Here is a 21981-nt window from a genome sequence, read left to right as displayed (position 1 = left end):
CCTGAGGTGGCCTAGTTTCACTCAGTTATTAATAAAGTGGTAGAGATTGTAGAACTGCTGTTGCCAACGTTGGAGGACAAATCCAACCTCTTAACTGAGGTGTTGCAGCCTTTGGTGCAAGCATCTGAACTGCTGAAGACTTTCAATGAGGCTTTCTTAGAACCAGTTTTGGCAGCTTGGGAGAAGTCTACTTCTGCCCCGGTGAGAAGGTACAGATCAGACCTAACCACCCCCCCATGTTTTTATTGCTGTCCCTCCGCCCCTGGAGGAGTCCTAAAAACCTCAAGACTAACAGGAAAAACATGCTTTGCATAAGTCCGCCATCTAGTGTTGGGCTCGAATGATTACAAGTTGTTTTTGTTCCAGGATGTTTTCTTCCGAGTCACAAGGCTGTGTGACTCTTCCTCATGGGAATACTGCACATGCTTATCAACTCCTTTTTCAGATTGCTTTTTTCTGCCAACTGGTTCGGATATAATATATCGCCCACCGATTCGAGTCTCCTTTGGCTCCCCTTCGGTCCTGGATATTTATCTTAACAGTATTGTTTAGATCAGTATAGTACACCTCGTACTAGATTTCGTAGCGGGGCTTTCAACTCTTCTCTTTGGCCTACGGGCCGCGCCCTGCCGGGAAACACTTCTCTATTTCAAACCAGATCGAGAATGACCTGCTAATGGATCGCACTTGGTTCCGGTTCTGTCTGAAGTGCCACTCCAAATATCCTCACACTGACCAACATCCCGTTTGCAACTTATGTCTCTCGGCCGAACATCGAGAGGACACCTGTGAGGCCTGTAAATCTTTTCGGTCTAAAAAGAAACTTTGACATTGAAGGGCTAGATGTCAAGATTTGCAGCACAAGCAAATGAACGATGTCCCCAACATCATCGGTCGACAGGAGGAGGTGGAGGAAGAAAAGGCTTCAGTGGCACAAGAAGAATCCACTCTTCAGCCAGCACAAAAACATACCGTGAATACTTCTACCCCTGCGCGAAATCCAATTCCTCAGCCTCTACAGAGAAAACTGCTCATGGGCCACCACTGCACACAAGCCATGGCGTGCACTGAAAACAAGACTCGGAACCTGCGCCCTCCGGCTCGGCTCTGAATAGTTCTGCCTACAGCAGGGGCCTCTACATCCCTTACATCCGAGACCAAAACCGCTCACTTTTCGGTCTTGGCACTGAAGAAAAGACTTGTTCTTTCTGAATCGAACCTTCCTCCATCAAAGACAAACTATCCTCCACTGAAATGCTTTGTTTTCGGTCCGAAATCTCCCCCGGAGCCAATCCACAAGCAATTTCACCAAAAGCTTGATCCAAAAACACTTCAAATTCAGCCTTGGACAAAGAAATTGATGGAACAGCCACCAAACAACAAACTCCCAAGAAGCAGTTGAGTTTTGAGGCGGCTTTGAACATTGCTGTTCAACCCCTAAAGAAGAAAAGAAAGGATGCTGCAACTAGTCCATTGCACATTCCCATTCCTTCTTTACCTGTTCCACAATTAACACCTACACCACCCACCCCACCACCTCCATTCCCACAATTGTCTGAGGCTGGTAATATGTCTCCTCAGTCAAAAATAGATGAGCAAAAAAACATCCAGATGACACCAGGTGATCCTTAGGAGAATTATAATATTGATCTTCATGCTGATCCTGATTTATACCCTAGCCATCCATAGCCACCTGATGATGCATCTGCTTATCAGGATCTTTTAGCCAGAGTAGCTACTTTCCATCAGGTACCTTTATATAAGGACTCGATAGAGGAGGATTTCCTCTAAGATACTTTATCTAATACACAAAGAGGAGTATAATACTTACCACTTTTAAAAGGTATGACACTTCATGCAGATGACATTTTTAAACAACCAGTTAAAACAAGAATAATTACTCCTCGCATTGATAAAAAATACAAACCACCACCTTCTGACCTAATTTTTATTAGAGGCCATTTAACTCCTGACTCTTTTATAGTATCCAATGCTGGGAAAAGGGTTAACACTCAAACAACTGGCGAAGCACCACCACCAGAAAAGGAATGCAAACTTATGGATTCTTCTGACAAAAGTTGCGGCACAAGCAGCTAATTATTGGCATATAGCTAATAGCCAAGCATTACAAGCATGGTACGACAAGGCCCACTGGGACGATATGTAGGGCCTTCTCCAACATCTCCCAGAGGAGCACAGAAAAAGAGGTCAAGAGATTGTTAATGGAGGCAAACTTGTCACCAACATCTCTATTAAGTGTGCATTATATGCAGCCAACACTGTTGCTAGGAGTATAAATACTAGTGTCCTAATAAGCCATACATGGTTAAGGGTGTCAGGTTTCAAACCTGAGGTACAACAGACCACATCGAACCTCAAATTTGACAAGAAAAATCTCTTCGGCCCCCAGGTGGACACAGTCCTTGGAAAAAATGAAAAAGGCTACAGAGGTAGCAAAATCAATGGAAGCTCTACAAACAAACCCCTATAGAGGCAGAGGGAACAATACATGTTCCTCAAATACCAACAATGACTCCTTTACCTTTCCCCCACAACACCAAACACCAACTGGGGGTCGTCTTCAACAATTTTTCTAAAACTGGAAGTCCATTTCAACAGACCAATGTGTCTTGTACATTATCCAACATGGTTATTGTCTGGAACTCATAACAACTCCCCCCAATATTCCACCTCCCAAACACAAACTTATCAATGTAACGCCAAATCCTTCTGCAACCAGAAATAAAAGCTCTGTTGCAAAAAAGAGCAATACGACCAGTTTCACCACAATTTCACAGGACAGGTGTGTATTCCCTATACTTCCTTATTCCCCCAAAAAATGGATCTCTCAGGGCCATTCTAGGTCTCAGACCACTAAATCATTACATAATATCAGAACATTTCCATATGGTCACTATTCAAGAGATTATCCCCTTATTAAAAAAAAAGGAGACTTTATTGCAACCTAGGATCTAAAGGACGCCTATGTTCATATACCAATTCATCCTGCACACAAAATACCTCAGATTTCTATTCCAGGGAAATCATTATCCGTTCAAAGTTCTTACCTTTGGAATCATACAGCACCAAGAGTATTCACAAAGTGCTTAGCAGTTGTGGCAGCACATCTGCGCAGGGAGAACATTTGTGTCTTCCCTTATCTAAATGACTGGCTACTCAATGCAAATACATTCATTCTTTGCAAACAAAACACACACAAAATCTCTAGATTTACTACATCAACTAGGGTTCACTGTCCACCTACAAAAATCTAATCAACAGCCAGCTACTACACAAGCATTTCTAGGGGCAACGCTCAACACAAATCTAGCGTTCGCATCCCCAGAATACAGACAGAATACGCAATATACTAATATCAATTCACCAATTTCAAACCGGAACTCCCATTCCATCCAAAATATTTCTCAGACTTTTGGGCATGATGGCATCTTGCATTTACATTGTCCCACATGCCAGACTCAACATTAGACCTTTACAACAATGTCTCCCAGCAATGGACTCAGTCACTGGGTCAACTTCACAATCTAGTGTTGGTAAACAGCCGAATGTATCACTCTCTGCAATGGTGGAATCCACAAAATCTATCCAAAGGTCGGCCGTTTCAGGACCCAGTTCCACAAATAACTCTAACAGATGCATCTCCAACAGGATGGGGAGGATATGTCCTCAACTTTACTGTTCAGGGACTATGGGATTCCAAACACAAGAATCTCTATATCTATCACCTAGAGCTCAAAGCTGTTCATCTAACGATCAAAGCCTTCCTAATTCACCTACAATACAAAGTTGCCCTTATTTGAACAGACAATATGACAACAACGAATTATTCACAAAAACGGGGAGGAGGGCTCACTCTTTCATATTATCTCACTTAGCTCAGAAAATATGGAAGTTAGTAATAAACCACAACATTCATCTATTAGCAGGACGTGTCCCAGGAACAAGCAATCGGATTGCGGACTTTCCAAGCTGATCACAACAAGTCCACAAATGGAAAATTCATCCCAATGTTCTTCAACCATACTTTCACAAATGGGGGATTTCCAGGGATAGACCTATTCGGAACTAAAGAAAACTCGAAAGCCCACACTTCACAAGCAAATATCACCATCCTCAGTCCAAAGGCAATGATCTATATACAGGGATATTTGCATACGCTTTTCCACCTCTCCCACTACTTTCATTGATGGTCAGGAAACTCAGGCAAACATCGCTCACCATGATACTAAAAGCTCCCACATGGGCTTGACAACCGTGGTTCTCAACACTCATGGAACAATCTCTAATCGCACATGAGAAGCTTCACCTCAACCCAGACCTTCTCACGCAGAACCATGGAACATAAAGACATCCCAATCCCAAAGAAACTAATCTTGCTATTTGGCTCCTGAAGTCTTAGAGTTTGAATACTTACATTTGCCTCAAGACTGTATGAACATTCTTAAATTAGCTTGTAAACCAACTACAAGGCATTGATATGCAGCAAAATGGAAACGTTTTGTTATATTCTATCACACTTATTTTATATCTATTGAATTTACACGTTTCTGTTTTAGCATATACTTTTAGAAGAGTACATTAGCAGCTATTGCGCATATCTTCAGAATAGATAACACATTTCAGTTTTTAAAATTCCTGTTATAAAAGCTTTCATGGAGGGACTTAAAATGTAATTCCCCCTAGATTTCCACCTGCCCCAGCATGGAATTTAAACATTGTCCTAATAAGATTAATGGGTCCTCCTTTTGAACAGTAGCATTCTTGTCAATTGCAATATCTTTCATGGAAACTTGCTTTTTTAATTGCTATTACTTCTCTTAGAAGAGTTAGTGAAATTTAGGCATTAACCCTAGAAGAGCCTTTCTTTCATCTACACAAGAATATGGTAGCGCTTAGAACTAACCCTAAATTTCTACCAAAAGTAGTTTCCAGTTTTCAAACTAAGCAAACCATTGATTTACCTGTGTTTTTCCCACAACCTAACAGTTGCAGAAAGGGCATTACACGATTTAGATGTAAAAAGGGCATTAATGTATTACATTGACCAGACTAAATCACTTAGAAAAACTAAACAATTGTTTGTTGCCTTTGCACCTCCTCGTTTAGGGAAAGCAATTTCTAAATCGGGCATTTCAGATGGATATTTAAATGCATACAGACATGCTATGCAAAGGCTAAATGACTTTTACCTGTTACACCAAAAGCACACTCCACTAGGAAAATTGGAGCTTCTATGGCTTTTTTAGAAAAAATTCCTATTGCTGATATTTGCAAAACTGCAACATGGTCTACTTCACAAAACGTTATTTTGTGTCTGTATTTGCATGCCAACAAGCCAATGTTGGTCAGGCAGTACTTAAAACTCTTTTTCAGACCACTGCAGTCATCACATGTTAACCACTACCTAGGGAGAGGGACTGCTTTACAGTCTATGCAAAGCATGTGTATCTACAGCACACATGCCTCGACTGGATTGTTACTTACCCTGTAAGCATCTGTTTTTGGCATGTAGTGCTGTAGATTCACATGTGCCATCCCTCCTCCCCAAATCCTTGTGTAGGTTGCAGTTCATATACTCTATCTCATACTAATGCATTGCCATCTCAATGCTTACAGACACATTCTTTACATTCTCACCTACCCATGGCAAAACAATCTGAAGATGGCGTCGATAGCCATGCACAGTATTCCCAAAAGGAGGAATTGCACAGCCTCGCGACTCGAAGAAAACAACTTGTAATCATCCGAGCACAACAGTAGATGGCAGACCTATTCAAAGCATGTGAATCTACAGCAATACATGCCAAGAACAGATGCTTGCAGGGTAAGTAACATACTCCTTTTTAATCAAGTTGTTTAACTCTAAAATCTTTGATTGGCACATGTTTGGTTGGTACACCCACGTTTTGTGTAATATGGCCCATATGGCACTCTCGCATGCGCTGTATCACCTCAAAAAACACTTCTCTGAGATGGAGGAGCTGTCAAGATGTGTTCAGGCACATTATCAAGGCCGGTCACCGCCATCTCTGTTTCACACCTAGTGGGCCTGCAGTGTCCCTGCATCGCCACACATGGTTGAAGTCATCAGGCTGTTTTTTTGTGATGTAAAGGTGACCTTGATGGACAGACCCTGTTTAAATCTGCATTGTCATGAGATTTATGAAGGGACTGATGTCATGCACAATGGTTTGTGAATTTGGTGTTGACGTTTTTGATGGGCTCTCCTTTTGAGCCCCTTCGGAGATGCTAGTTGAAATAGTTGACATTAAAAAGTGTTTTTCTGGTACCAAATAGCTCAGGGAGGCTCATCAGTGAGCTGCAAGCACTGAGCATCCTTCTCCAATCAGAGCGGCTTTCCTTCCAAAAGTGGTAACCCCTTTCCATCTGTGGCAATCATTTGCCCTTCTTTCTTTCTATCTGCTGCCATATCCCACTAAGGAAGTGGAGAGGCCTTATAGGCTGAACATCAAGAGGGCGGTTATTACACAAGCAGTATAAGGAAATTGGGTCTGACGATCAGGTTACACAGGAAGAAGGGCAAGGTGGTTCAGAAGAGAATTTTGTCTTGCTGGCTAATTTGGTTTATTAGATTGTGCTATGCCCTTGCTAAAGAGAAGCTGATGAGTGGATCTGGGCCTATTTCACCAGGGCCAAATCCTCGACATTCGGATTGGCAAGGGGCGTTCTTTTGGCTGAAATTAGTAGGGTGGTGGCACAAACATTCCTTCAACCCTTTGCTAAGCTTAATTGCTTGGACTTGGAGGTGAGGAAGGATATTAATTTCACATGGTCAGTCCTCTAGGATATCCTCTTCTGACCGTTCATTGAAGCCTGCCACATGACTGGCGCCTGCTTGGAAATCTATTCAAGAAATGAGGAATCTGCAGGTAAAAAAAGTATCTCTCAGAAGGAGTTGATTACCTTACCGGCAGATTTCTGACTGATCCCGCCCACCTCCCTTTTCTGAAGGATGGTCTAAAGGCTACAAATATTTAAAAACATTGGTGGCATTAATTTGAGTGGCATTAATTTGAGACGGTGCAGTTCAACACTGTCATTCTCTTGTCGCCTTGTGGGGTGTGGAAAAAATTAATGGTAAACTGACATCTGGGCGCTTTAGAGCACCAGTGATGTCACAGTGGTATTGTTTCTTGTGCTAGTGCAGAGTCAGCACTCTCTACCTGCTATTGAAAGTTTCTAGACCCAGTCTGGCGCCTTGGATTTCAAGAGCTGAGGAATCTGCAGATAGAGTACCTACCATAAAGATAAGTAAGTAACCTGGCATTAGTTAGTGGTTAGAACTGCGTAAATAGTGGATATTCTTGCAGTTTGATATTGTCTTACTATGACTATTAATAAGAAATAATAGTCACCTTGTTTGCAATCTGGGTATGACTCAAAGGGGAGTTTCAGCACAATGACCATTCGTTCGGAGCTGATTTAATTTGCCATTTTTTTTCAGTGAATTGAGGACATCATAATTACAATTGAGGTGAACTCCAACCTCTCATTTTCCCCTGAACCAGGCTAAGGTCTTTAGCTTCTAGCCCAAGGATGTTGTTGAGCTTTGATGTCAAGTAGAGTAGAACATAAAGACCTTCCCCTTCAAAAATGCTCATGAAGCCACAACCATGTTCTGATGTCCCCCCCAACTCCCATGAACCCGGGTAGGGTCCTGCACTAAGGCCACCCATAAAAGGAATTACACTGCAACAAATCCTGGTGGCCATAGAATCTTTGTTGACATAGAAAATATCGGAGTTGACCAGTTGAGAGGTAGCGAGGCAGGGACCTCAAAGTCTTCCTCAAGACCCAGAAAGGATCAGTCCCTCAAACACATGCTTCAGAGGCCCTCTGCAATTAGCTGCACCTCAATTACGCATGACAATGATGGTGGATGGGGCTTCCAGGGAAGAGGGATGTCATGGGAGGTGTAAGAGAATGGTGTATTAGTTGAGAGGACGAGAACCCACCTCAAATAATAACTACAATCATTGTCAAGGTGAACCACAAAACTCATTAAAACCTGCGCTTAACCCTCTGGTAGCTTGGCACATAGTCGGTATTAACTTAAAGGCAATATGTAAAATATTTATTTAGTATTCGATCAGTAATGCAGTGAAAAAAGAGCACAAGAACAATCTCTAACCAATTTAAATAATAGATTAAATTTGAATACATAAAATGACATTAAAAATCCAATAGGTTGAGCAAGAATTCTGAAGTGTAAGGTTCAAAATAGCACCAAAAAGCATTAAGTACCAACCGCGGTCATCTGGTTGTGCTGATACAAGGGCAAGGTTTAAGGCCAACTGCGATTGAGTGTGGGTCGGGTACAGGGACCAGGTACGTCCCTCTGGAATAGAACTCCGAATCCTCAGCTGGACTAGGTAGCACGCTGTGGCCGTAGAGGGCTCCACATCTTCTGATAGCCACTGGACAAGGTCTTGGTGAAGCTGTTGACTTTTGGTGGGAAAGCTTTGAGCTGAAGACATTTGAATTTCTTGCTCAGGGGAGTTCCCTCGCCGGTCAGATATGTTTTTGTTCCTTTACCTGGTGAAGATTTCTAACTTCGGATTTAGTCACTTTTTTAGAGCTCAAATTCTTCCTGTGGGGCAATGCTGCAAGCACATTTTCGGAATACAACAATTCAGTAGCTAGAATGTGGATTAATGGCCTAGAATCCTATCCCGTGCACATAGAGCGGGCCATGTGGCAGGGATGCCCCCTCTTCCCTCTAATGTTTTGCTGAGTACTTGGAGCCACTGTCCAACGTATATGAAACAACCCAAGCCAAAACACCCTGTTTAGTGTGGTAGTGGATTAGTGAGGTAGCAGGCTGAAAACTCAATGTAACAAAGTCTGTGCTTTTGTAGTTTCATGTGTATAGCGAGGACAAACACTGGGGGAGAATAGACTCCCTGTTTTCTTGTGTCCACAAAACCATCAAATATCTAGGTATGCACTTGGGGACTACTATCTGGAGCACCCACAATGGCAGCTTTTGCCCACTTCTTCAGGAGATGAGGAGAGAACTGTGAAGTTGGCACAACCATGCCCTTTTGTTGCATGGCCATATCACTGTTGTAAAAATTAAGATACTTCAGAAGATATTTATTTTCCAGGCTTTACCGATCAGTGCTGAACCTCTGATCCTGAGACGGCCGCAAAGGGCATGTCTGGATTAGATAGAGAGAGGCATGAGAATATGAGAATAACCTCTAAAATTGCAAGTAGGCCAGTGATCTGTGAAGGAATGGGGATCCCTTATTTGAAGACCTACAAGTAGCCGGTAAACCTAAGTTACCTTCTGGTCTAGGACAGAACTTTCACGCCACTCGCGTTTTATAGATCACTTTGTGGCATGAGGCTTCCTTTGGGAGGCACAGTGCAAACCCTCAAAACACAGATATACACATATTGTGCCCTTGCCCATCACAAGCACAGCCATACAAGTATGGGCTGTGGTTGATAAACTATTGGAACTTACAAAGAAACTATCTTCACCAGTGACCTAGCTTTTAATGAAATACAGACTTCGACTTAAGGCTTGCAAATAACAGGGGAGCCTTCAGTCATTGGGGATAGGTAAAATGCGTACAAATAGGAGACATGTTCTCAAAAAGGGTGGTTAAAACATTTGAACATGTTTGACGGATTATGGCCTCTTGGAATCGGAAAGGTTCAGATATTTACAGATAAGGCACTGGGTCGTACAAAAGGGAATATGAGAGGCGGCCGCCAGACCTTTAACTACTTTCAAGAAACTGTTACGGAAAGCGTCTGAAACATATTTGATTTTCAGACATTCTAAAATATTATAGAAAGAAATATATCTAATAAAACTTTTAAACAGATTAGATAGCAGAGAGAGCTGGGTTTCTCCCTGTCGTGAACAATGAACAACCCTGTTGCATACTACATACAAAAGTAGTAACCATGTACAAGAGAGAGAAGCAGCTTGTAAGATATTGCATCATTGGCAGTGGATCCTGAGTTGCCTGCAGACCATTAGACACTTCTACTCCCCACAGTGTTGGAGAGGTGGTAATCTTTAAAGCACACTCACAACACATCCTTGGGGCATGCCTGAAGCTTAATCACTTCTAGGATGGGACAGTAAAGCAATAATAGATGCTCCAATACCAGGAGACCGACTTAGCGCACTCCTGGGTCGGGTGTTTGGCACAAGATGGGAAAAAGTTGCTAACTGCACTAGCCTCAAACATTCTGCTACTGGAGCAAAACAGGCAATTCTAGATAAATAGGGACAATATCAAGCACCTAATCTAGAGGATTGGTATGGGGAGAATTTTGGTTTATATTGGGAATGGAGTAAATTATACATGTGCTTCAAGATGATGATTAGACCTTCGTGAAAATGTGGGGTCCATTCTTCCAGTACTTTAGATGATTGCCATGCCCTACAGCTGATCCTGCTTCCATGTAAAAACCTAACCATGGCCCCTTGAACCATGAAGACAAGGTCCTGATCTTTGTGTGCTTTTCCATTTTGAGGATGCCAGTGGGAGGAGGAGTAAAATGGTGGTGTTTGTTTATTCCACTCTGAAAATGTCAATAAAGTTTTTGGAAACATAAAATGTAGATATTCCCCAATAAGCAAAAAATCGTTTTTGGGATACACTAAGACAATGTTCCTTCCGAAAATGGTTCATGCATTTTTTTTCTACTGATTATTGTAGTAGAAGTATATTGCATTATGTATTGTACTAGCAATATAAATGAAGAATACAGAATAAAAATACGTTTATCTTGTTTTTCAGCTTCTGGAAGTTTTTGCACAGTGGAAGACATTTAAGAAGATTTTAAGGGTATTTTATAAGCGACCAGTAAGTAAAGGATTATATAAATATTTTTTGAAGAGCTGATTTGCAAAAAAAAAATGGAATGGTGAAGTCAGTAGTACATGTATGTCCGAGGCTGGTATTTGATTGCAAGTTCTAAAAAACATGCTAGTGGTTGAATATTAGACTGTGACACAGTGACCGGTCACTTTCTGTGTGACTATAGCATTCTCTGTAGTTAATCCTGTACAAAGAATCGCTTTAGGCTATCTATTTCAGCTGCAAGCGAGTAGTCATTTATGGGCTCTTCAGGAAGGACTCTAAACCACCCACTTATTTATTAATTAATAGTTGGTTAAAAAAACAAATGGAGGGTGCAAAATGTCTCACACTATCTTCTTTGGTTGAAACAAAGGGGGGTGTAACATTTGATTCCTGGCATGTAGCCCCGTATGCCAGTGGCTTGATTACTGTCCTGATACTTTGGGTGGAATATTCAAGCTGTTAGTGTGAGCTACAACCATCGACCACTTGACACGGTCTGCCACTGCACTCTACGCGCACGCCTCCATGACGCAGGGATCCGAGACAAGGCCCTGGAATGGACCACCTCCTTCCTCTCCTGCAGAACCCAGAGAGTCCGCCTCCTCCCCCCCCCCCCCATTCTGAGCCAAAGTCTCTGAGATCATCTGCGGCGTACCCCAGGGATCATCCCTCAGCCCGACACTGTTCAATATTTACATGGCCCCGCTCGCACGCATCGCCCGACAGCACGACCACAACATAATCTCCTACGCCGACGACACTTAACTGATCCTCTCCTTCACCAAGGACCCCCTCACCACCAAACCCAACATCCATGAAGGCCGTCGCCGACTGGATGGAGATCAGCCGACTAAAACTGAACACGGACAAGACGGAGGTCCTCATCCTCGGCTCCAACCCATCAGCCTGGGACGACTCCTGGTGGCCAATGGCACTGGGGGCAGCCCCGACACCCACCGACCAAGCACGCATCCTGGGAGTCATCCTCGACTCAACGCTCTCCATGACCAAGTAAGTCAACGCAGTCGTCTCCTCCTGCTTCAACACCCTCCGCATGCTCCGCAGGATCTACAGGTGGATCCCGATGGATACAAGAAGAACAGTCACCCAAGCCCTCGTCAGCAGCAGACTCGACTATGGAAACGCGCTCTACGCGGGAGCCCCGGCCAAGCTCATCAAACGACTGCAACGCATTCAAAACGCCTCTGCACGCCTCATCCTCGACGTGCCACATCACCCCCCACCTGAGAAGCCTGCACTGGCTCCCTGTCGACAGGAGGATCTCCTTCAAACTCCTCATCCACGCACACAAGGCACTCCACAAGACCAGCCCAGCCTACCTCAACAGACTCCTCCTCTTCTACGTCCCAAACCGCCAGCTCCGCTCCGCCGACCTCTCCCTCACCACCGTCCCGCGCATCCGAAGAACAACCACCGGTGGCAGATCCTTCTCCCACCTCGCCGCCAAGACCTGGAACACCCTCCCACTCAGCCTACGACAGACCCAAGACCTGCTGACCTTCAGGAGGCTACTCAAGACTTGGCTGTTCGACCAGTAGCGGCACCCCATTCCCCCTTTTTTTGCCCCAGCGCCTTGAGACCCTCGCAGGTAAGTAGTGCGCTCTACAAATTCTGTGATTGATTGATTGAGGTCTGCGACCATTTATAGGGTTTTTCCACCCCCTTTTGAGTTATTCATGAAAACAAGTCTCTGGGGCACAGTCTCTGGAGTGGGTCAGTCCAGAGTAAGAGACTGAGCTGCTTTCCCGTCAACAGTAATTATTGCCACAGACCCCATGAATCCTACCACCTAATCACTTCTTTAATACGGCCCTTTTTGTGCTAACCTCGCCATCTACCTAACCTTGCCTACTCTGCTCCTATCTTTTAATCAACATCACTCCTTTAGCCTTGCCCTCAACAAATCCTTTCACTTCTTTAGAGTGCCTCCACCTTAACCCACGTTTCTCCTGCTCTTGCCACACTCGTAAGAGAGGTAGCCGAACACAGTAGCTGATGCTCTCCTACCCATTCCCTGGGCTTTGTTGTTGCAGTGATTGAATTGACCTGCTATCTTGTAATAACTCCTTCCAACTCCATATTGAACTTGCAGAAAACAAAGTCCCATTGAACCTACCTGTTTGTGACTCAACCTGTTTGGGTCTGCGTGAGGGTAGACACCGCATTAATGATTTGGTAGTTATGTCCCAAAACTCTGAAAAAGGCAGGCGATCACTTACCTTTAGCCTGAACCATAGATCTAATCGTCTGGATAAGGTGATAAATTGTATCATAAAGGATGCCTACGACTTTCACGCGCTCTGCATCAAGCTGTTACTACTACCTATAAAGCGGTAAGAGAAACTAGCACCTTTCATCCTTGATGAAATAGGCTGGAACAACTTTATCTTTCCCACTGATCCAACATGATACCAAGAATTTGTTTGCCCAACTTGTCTATCCCTCCCTCCTCCCCCAATTGGGGCAATATCAGGATAATTTTAGTAGTATTGAAATGCCAGGATTGTGTGCCGATGATGCCCAGGCTCGCTTAGTAATATGGGTGTGGAATATTTTATAAGTAATGATAGTTCAGTGTACCTACATTTATTCCATGACTGTCTTCAATTATCCACGCAGTCCTGCAATTCCTCTTCAAGCATTTGCCCCTTTCGCCCGCAATTCTTCCTCCTATTCTTATGGAGTCATGTTTTATTCTATCATCTTTTGCTGTGTCTTTACCTGTGCGTTTAATTTTTATTAATTTCACAGCAATACGGAGTGGCTGCTACCAAGAGGCAGTGTTCTGAAGCGGATGATATTTGTCCGATCTGCCAGGTGGAATTTATAAAGCCAATAGCCCTGGTCTGCCAGGTAAGACAAGACAGCGCATTTCATAAATCCAAATTCTTGCTTAGTAGTGGTAGTTTACATTACCTTTTTTTATGAGTTTGGTTTAGAAATCAGCAGATGAAAGCTTTACTAAGTTTTACTTTGATATTTGTAGTATTCTCAGTTTTTGACAATGGCAGTTGGTGCCTCACATTAGTACTGCTTTATTCTACTCAGTTGTCTGTCAGTGCGTCATGATACAGATGCGTGCATCACGTTCGCATCCACTTGTTCTTTGTGCATATACCAGACTAAATTATTTGTAAGTTAGCATAGCATTTACGTAACTTATTTGCCATTATTATAGACATGAACTATTCGTGTGTAACTTGCTATCGGTGCATAGTAGACTTCATGTGGCATTCAGACATTGTATTTAAAAATGACCAACCACCTACCTGACTTCACTCCTTCCTATGCCCCAGATCTCAGTCATGCTCTTCCTGTCGTTCAGCTGCAGTGTGCAGAGAGCAAATGCCTCTTCTCAGCCCACCACTTTGCATGCTGCCAATACTCTAAGGTTTATTACCATCTTCCAGTTTTCAGGAGTTGTTGGTGCAAACCCATGAAAATATCCTGAGCCCAATTCACACATACATTTGGATGTGAGGTTGAACTTAGTAAATGAATCGATCATTGGGCTTGGTAGGTTCGGAACCCTAGACTGGGCTACCCAAAATTGGCTAGATAAGGAAGCTTGATCGCGCAGATCTCTAGCCTCGAAAAAGCCCCAAGCCTGAGCCCCACATGTGGGGTGGAACATGTGTTGGCTGGCTTAAATTTTCATTCACAGACCCCATCTAAATAAATCACTGACAATGCAATGCAGATTAGGATTTCAATGGTTTTATTGAAAATAGGAGATTTAATTAATTAGAAATTCTCTCAAAAAGTTTATACTTTCTACCCTGTGCTTCCTAAACTAATGTTGAACTTTAAAATGCACATGTTGTGATTAACGAGTACGTAATTGCACAACGTGAAATTACATTCTTAAATCCCTTCGCTCTTACCTAATAGTGTAGAATATCAGGAATACTTAATTCTGCTAGCACTGGGGGAAGAGAGGGTTCTACAGGGCGAGGATGCCCTGGAAAGTAGTGTACACACACATTTGTGAATTTGTCGGTATTAACAAACTTTTTCTTAGTGCATTCCAATCCTGGTAACAGTCTGACGTTTAATCTCAAATCAAGGGAAGATGCAAGTCAATTTCCAAGGTGGGATCGGGCAGGGAACTCCTAACGTTAGCTGGAGTAACGGGGAAGATGATTCAGTATGGTTACAAATATTTTTCCTTTGCAGAAAAAAGTTAGCAGGGGCATCTGCTCATATTTTTTCAAAGGAGCAAATGTACATGCGTGTATTTGCTCATAAAAATTGCCTTTGCAGGTTTTTCAGCAGTACTCCTGGGAAAGCTGTGCGAGTCAAAACGTTTCCCAGAAGTACTCCTGTAAACCTTTGTGAATTCCAAAAGTGGCAGAAAACCATCAGGTGGAAATTTAGTTTTAGTTGTTTATTTTTAGATTCAGATTCTAACACTTTTGTTAGTCTGTTATTACTTTTGTCAGCACTTTTCAGTTATGGGTGTGAGAGCAGAATAGAAAATGTATTCTAACATTAATTTGAGCTTTCACGGTTTTTAGAGCTCACCTATAGACCGCTTTAGCCATCTGTTGTTGAAATAGCTATTGTGTACAATACGATTGCTTAAGCTGTGCTTTGGGTCAGCCGTTGCCTATCATTGGTAGACTTTCTTACTTTTTATTGTATGGATTTCCTATCTCTTCTTGTGTATGTCCCTCTCCAAAGGATGGGTTCTTTAGCATTCTTTTGATTGGACGACTTGTGGCCTTCCACAGCTGACATCCAAGAACTCTTTTTAGGTCTCGCCTGACCCAGCGCTTGCGCTGGTCTGGCGAGACTTATTGAGAGGGCTCCAAAAAGTGCTACCAGGCCAGCCTAGAGCTACAGTGCATGTGCACGGGCGCGCGCGCTGCGTTTTACCGCAATTACTTTCACTTTCGCCTTGCCGCCGCTTTGATGTTGATCGCAATCGCGATCACTTTAACTTTCGCGGCCTCAAGGCCGCTTGGAATAGCCAATAGGTCTCGATTTTGGGACCTTATAAGTATTTAGTTACGTAACTGTTGCATGGCTAAACACTTATAAGGTCCCAAAGGCGAGACCTATTGGCTATGCCAATGCTTGTTTTTCTGTTTCTTTCAACACTCCACTTGAGTGCATGTTTTCTTACTCTCTACCCCATATGCTTTTCCCCCTCCCAGTCCCACACTATTCGTGCTGCTTCCCCCAGCTTGTCATACTCTGCTTTTTTTGTCAATTTGTTTCTTGCTATTACCCCTATCCTGCCATTTCCGTTGTCCTCTATGTTCTTTGCTTACCATTGTTGTAGCTGCTCAACAGCATGGACCCCCCCATATCTGTCTCCATCTGCTCTGTTAATCCCCATGCCTTACTGTCTCTCATTTTTTTTTTTTCTGCTTTACGCTTTGCCGCTGCATTTTGTTACCAGGATGCCCTTACCGCCACATTGTGCTTCTGCATACTTTTTAAATGCTTCAGTTCAAGACTAAAAGATGGACTTTCACCAACTAGGAATGATAAATTGAGAGGGTGGCAAAAAAAAAAACCCACAGCGTGATGATGCATGTGTGGTGACCCATGCAAGCGTATAAGTTATCACGTTTCGGATGGCCAATGTAGATTTTTCTTTTCTTTTTTGCTGATGCTCTTCAGCATCGCGCCAAGCATTGGCAAAGCGAATGCCTTTTAAAGGAGAGAGCTACTGTCCTTGCCCGTACTCGAACTGTAGCACTAAGACTCACTTCAATGTAATGAGTGACTGCTTGTGATGTAGTTTTCATGCTAAAATAGAAATTACTTTCAGATCACGATAACACTGGTCGCTTTCTATAAGCGTCTGTAACATTTTAAAGTGGTAAAGGTCGGTTATTTTAAAAATACTAATTTTAAAGAATGTTTTTTATTATTTTTATTTGCAAAGTGCTTCATGTGGCGGGGAAGCTGCGTCTGAGCACAAAGGGTTAGATACGCATTTTATTTTACTAGACTGCCCACTGAAAGGTCTTTCTTTTCTTTCATTTGCAGCATATTTTCTGTGAAGAATGCATCTCTTTGTGGTTCAACCGAGAGAAAACCTGCCCCCTGTGTAGGACAGTAATATCGGACCATGTTTACAAGTGGAAGGACGGTGCCACCTCCCCGCACCTGCAGGTTTACTGAGCAGGGCCAGAGGGACATGCTCTTTTTAGGTCCGGCTGTCGGCAATATTTAATACAAAGAACATTAGCAATAAAAATGTAAAAATAACTGCTTTTTTCCTAAGGCATTAGCACTTCTAACCTGAGCAATACTTACAAGTAACTGTAAAATCTCATTCAAAGGTTCAACACCTTACTTGTGAGGACTTTTTAAAGTATTTTATCTGCTATATTATCAAGAACTTGTTTAATGCGTGTTATGTCTGTTTTAGCAACAGTTGCAGCAAGAAAGGTTTGTGGTGCAAATCATGAGAGGATTTTTCAAGTCACTGTGTATTTGCCTTACTGCAAACTGAACAACAAAGGACATTGGAGTGGACTAGCAGTTCGACAATCCATTAGTTAAATGGTGTCTGCTTTCCTGCTCGAAAAGGATCACGTGGCTAGTTCGGTCAGATTTATTTCCAGAAGTATGTTCAACAGAATTTCCCTTTAAACCATAGTCCTGCTGTACTGTATGTTTCTTGGCCACTACATGGTTCTTTGGCTGTTTTACAAGTTGAAAATCATTTCTCCCGTTGAATGTTTGATCCTTCGGAACTAGTCCGTATGGCCTTGCAGCCAGCGCTATCGGGTGATTGATTGCCTAGCAGTTCTCGCGCGCCTTGAACTCCTTTCCAGAATGATGCTACTTAGCAGTAACGTTTCTGTTATGTTGCTGGAAAGGGTCACATGCTTTGGGTTAAAACCATCAAAGAGTCAATGCTGTGGAGACAAAAACTTCCCTTTTACTGCTTCACCTGCGTTGCTGTGAAACCTCCCATGGTCCAGTTTGGGAGAAGCCCTTTCGCAGTCCAGCCTTGACGCGGTCTACAGTGCCTCCAGTATCCGATTGAAGATGCTTGCCTGGGGCATGGCCTCCTCTACCCGGCATGATGTCCTTTGCGCACTACCGAAAGGTTGTACAATTACATCTAAGGGGTGTCCAGGTGCAAAGGATAAGAAAAACCAGGCAAATCAAGAAAGGATGCCATCTTTTCCATTTGTTTTTGGCTAAGGTGGAAGGGGTTGGTCTTCGATTGTCTTGTTTTTTGTAGAGGCAGGTTGGGAACATTGCTTCTGTTTTCATCATGTTCGTATCTCTGCTTTTGTTATCCTTCTTTCTGTTAGGAACAAGTAATGATAAAGGCCCTACCATTTTTCAGTGAGCGGGAGGACTGGGGAAAAGGGCTGTGTTATGCCGTTTTGTATTCGGAATTTAAATGAGCAGAAATCTAAATTTTTGATGCCGATGGTGCGAGAGTTCCACTAGTGCAACAAAGGTTTCACAATGCCTCTCCAACCAAAGACAACTGATGGAGTTGCAAACAAGTGATGGAGGGCTGCAGTGTCCTTTTGGTCGCGCTCCTGTGCAGCTTCTGGTAATGAAACTGGCAGCTGGGCTGGGCTGGGCCTAGCACGACTGGCTGTGCAGCCCTGGACCTTTACAGTCGCATTCGTTGACACGCGCACCATTCTAGCTCTGTCTGTTGTTCATCTACGTTTGTGTTCTGAAGACATTTCATTAAGGGCTCAGTGGAAAATGATGATCCACCAGTCGCTGCATTGAAGAGTAACAATTAGAACACTGACCTTTAAAAGGCCTTGTCCAGATCTTTACATTGAGTACGGGGGGGCAGATAGGACTCTGGCCCTGTTGCTTTCTGCCCTAAACACTGGCAGGGATAGGGAAGGTAGGAGGTGATGGGGTTTGAGAGGTAATGAGGTAATGTAGAGACGATATATGTATATGCATTAATTGGTAACCATAACTGCACTGTATTTATAGGTGGAATGCAGATGTTTTCTTTTTAACATACATCAGGGTGTTCTAACAGACAACCTTAACTTAACTGTAACTTTTGTTTTTGGCAGTGGAAAATATATATCCTTTGCCACAAAATTAAGTGTGCTGTAAGCAATATGTTATTTAGAATAAGGTTACTCAGTCATTTACTGCCAAACTGCAAAGGTCGCATTCCTTGTTACTACTATAGTGTGGGGTAACTGACCTGGGAAAACGTTGTCAAAGAGGGCCTGTTGCATTCATTTTATAGAGGGGAAAAACTCTGGCAGTAGTCAGGAGGCATATTAAATATGATTTTCATTTCACTGCTTAGTTTAATCCCATGCACCCTCTTTCTGGTTAAATATATTTTAATACGTCTACATTTTACATAGTACAAATAAGCGTAAACCATATAAATAGCTTTGCAAATAGACTAATATGCAGTTCATTGTCATTGTGTAGGGAGGTGAGGTGCATCATGGCTCACTCAAGGCTTAAACTTTTTTGATGACATCGCCCCTCCCCTAACAACAACGATGATAAATAGCATGGGGCATTTTCCTCTTGTACACATATCATTTACTTAACTTGCATTGTTTTGCTTTATTTTTGAAGCTGAACGGTGTGTTTAGCTAGCATCCTGTGGATGTGGCCAGAGTCAAACTTTTCTCCTCCCGTCCCCCAGTTTTAAATAAATATTTCCACTCTCCCCTAAATTGATAGAAATATTTTCAAAAGTGGAATTCCATGGGTGGCATATGAGCGTTCCCATGAAACCACCCATGGTTTTTTACACAATCTTCTCTACTAACAATAGTAGGCGGGTTTTGTGCAAAATAGTAACGCCACTTGAAAGCAGGTGTTAAAAAGGGCGAAGTGCTTTTATTTCTCCTAACTTTTCTCATCATACATGTGTGCTACATTATACAGCACACATTCGAACTGGGAAACGTTTTAAAGTTTGTCTAGGGCTAGGCATAATATTTTGCACTGGAATGCACCCTTTCAGTACAAAATATATGCTAGACTCATGCAGACACATTTTCACTTTGGCACAAAGGCGTGTCCACAGCACTCGGCAGCCTAATTGTGCGCCAGCGCTAGGGAGAGAGGTTAGTGCCATATCTTTGTAGAAATGGTTCTTTCCTTCTCATGCAACACAGCACAGCTACTTTTATTATTCTGGGCTCAGCTACTTTTCTGTCAGAGTAGCCAAAACATGACCAGTGCACAAAGGAATCCAAAAATCTATAGAATATTAAGTTGTTAGATGTGTTGGATAAGATGTTAAATGGTCATTGTTGTATTTGTTACTCTTTGATGCCGAAAGTGTGAAATGCCAAATAAAATGCATAGCATTCGTCTCAAACCTTTCTATTAAATGAAACGAGTCAGCTCTTCAGCTTTATCAGAAGTCTGTTACTGTATCATTGTATTTTGTTCCAAGCAGAACTACTTTAACACATACCTATAAAGGAATATTGATAGATCAACATTCAGGCCTAGGAATGCCAAGACCTACAAGGACAGGAATGGGGAAAACCACAAATCACGGCTGTATAAATTCTCAAGATTGTGTGTGAGCAATGACTTGGCTCAGTCAATAACTCCAAAGTATGATATGCTCATCTTCTGCTTTTTAACTTCAAGATTTTATACAAAGTTTATGGCAAAATGAATATATTCACATATTTTTCATATTTTATGTACATTTCTAATACAACATCTTATAAATGGAAAAAGTAATATGGTGTTGGGGGAATCTCCTAGTAATGACCACAGTGTATTGAATATATAGTGCTACAACCTGAAACGCCTGTGATGGTTTGGTGAATAAAAGACTATCGATCCGATCCGTCTTGTAATTTTTTTGGTGTGTGTGAAAAGGTAATTGAATACTGCTCACCTTGACCGGCAGCTCTATCCACTTCCATGTTCATAAACTATCAAACAGATACAGCTTCTCTATGTACTTTTTTCATGATGTGCAATCACCATGAGATCTGTTTACAATCACTAAGGCTCTGTTCCTAAAAGTCCATGCTGGGTGTTGAGAAAGATAGAATGAGGTAGCAACTGTGGGAACCACAAGAGCTACTGCAGGTTTTTTCAGGACTTGTATGAGGCAATATGCATGTCTACCTCTTTGAGATCTATTGTATATTAAACAACCTAAAAAGGGTATAGAGCCCACTCGTTATTTTACATTGATTGTCGTCTTCATAATTGTCACTTTCATTATATTGGTCAGTGGCAGCTGGGCTGGTTTCATTACGTCGGCAGGAATTTGGCTCCATCTGTGTGTTTTTATTCGACACACAGAGACAGCAGCTTCGAGCCAGTACATATCACATGAATCACTCCACCCCACACAATGGCATTCTACTTCATTGTACGCCCCTCCTCTGCACCACTCCACACCGCTCAATTCTATGCCACTGTGCTCCACAATACTCTACTCCACTGTCCAGTGCGAAAGAAAAGGGAGAAACAAGTATACAGATCAACAGAAAGTGAAACACAAGGAACAAAACAAGTTTGGGGGAAAAGAATCAGAAAGGAACATAATATAATATCAAAAGAAGCTCACAACTAAAACTCAAACACCAAGTGGAGAAACAAGAACAAAATGTCCTCAAAAGAAAATCTGCTGGAGTGCTAAAAAGAACCAAATATTTTGCTACAAATATATGTATTTCAGTTTTTTTCCTGTAATTATTCTTGACATAAACAAAATGTCCACAAAAGAAAATCTGGAGTGCCAAAGAAAGAACCAAATATTTAGCTACATATGTATGTATTTCTGTTTTTTCCTGTAATTATTCTTGCCATAAATTGGTTGAGGCAATATTTATATATAATATGCCTCTCGCTACGTGGATTACTGTACTCTGAGGTTCCCTCCACATTTCCTCCTCTTTCCTCACCAACCACTAAACCCATCTGTTGCCTCACTACATCATAACTAGTGCTTCAGAAAATAATACTATCTGATAGAGACTTCAAGCTACAGATTCATTATTTTAGGATTTTCCCCAGGAGTCAGACTGGATTTGGAAATGTTTCTGAGCAGGCCCCTTGCACACCAGTAGGGGTCATTGGTTGGCTCTGCGTCTCAACGTTGGACCGGAAGCTCCAGTGC

At 42.5% G+C, this 21981-nt stretch overlaps 1 protein-coding gene across 1 annotated transcript in view; it reads left to right on the top strand.

Moving 5' to 3' along the window:
* Positions 1-20692, top strand: part of RNFT1 (ring finger protein, transmembrane 1) — a 192284-nt gene extending 171592 nt beyond the window's left edge. Inside the window, exons 7-9 of the mRNA XM_085649415.1 lie at positions 10809-10874; positions 13647-13748; positions 16899-20692. Coding sequence (XP_085505541.1) covers positions 10809-10874; positions 13647-13748; positions 16899-17033 — 303 coding nt within the window. The 3' untranslated portion in view covers positions 17034-20692. The remainder of the gene's footprint in view (positions 1-10808; positions 10875-13646; positions 13749-16898) is intronic.
* The last annotated feature ends 1289 nt before the right edge of the window (positions 20693-21981 follow it).

This window comes from Triturus cristatus, chromosome 3_2, assembly GCF_964204655.1.
Source record: "Triturus cristatus chromosome 3_2, aTriCri1.1, whole genome shotgun sequence".
NCBI classification, from domain to species: Eukaryota; Metazoa; Chordata; class Amphibia; order Caudata; family Salamandridae; genus Triturus; species Triturus cristatus.
This window is presented reverse-complemented; position numbering and strand designations above follow the sequence as displayed.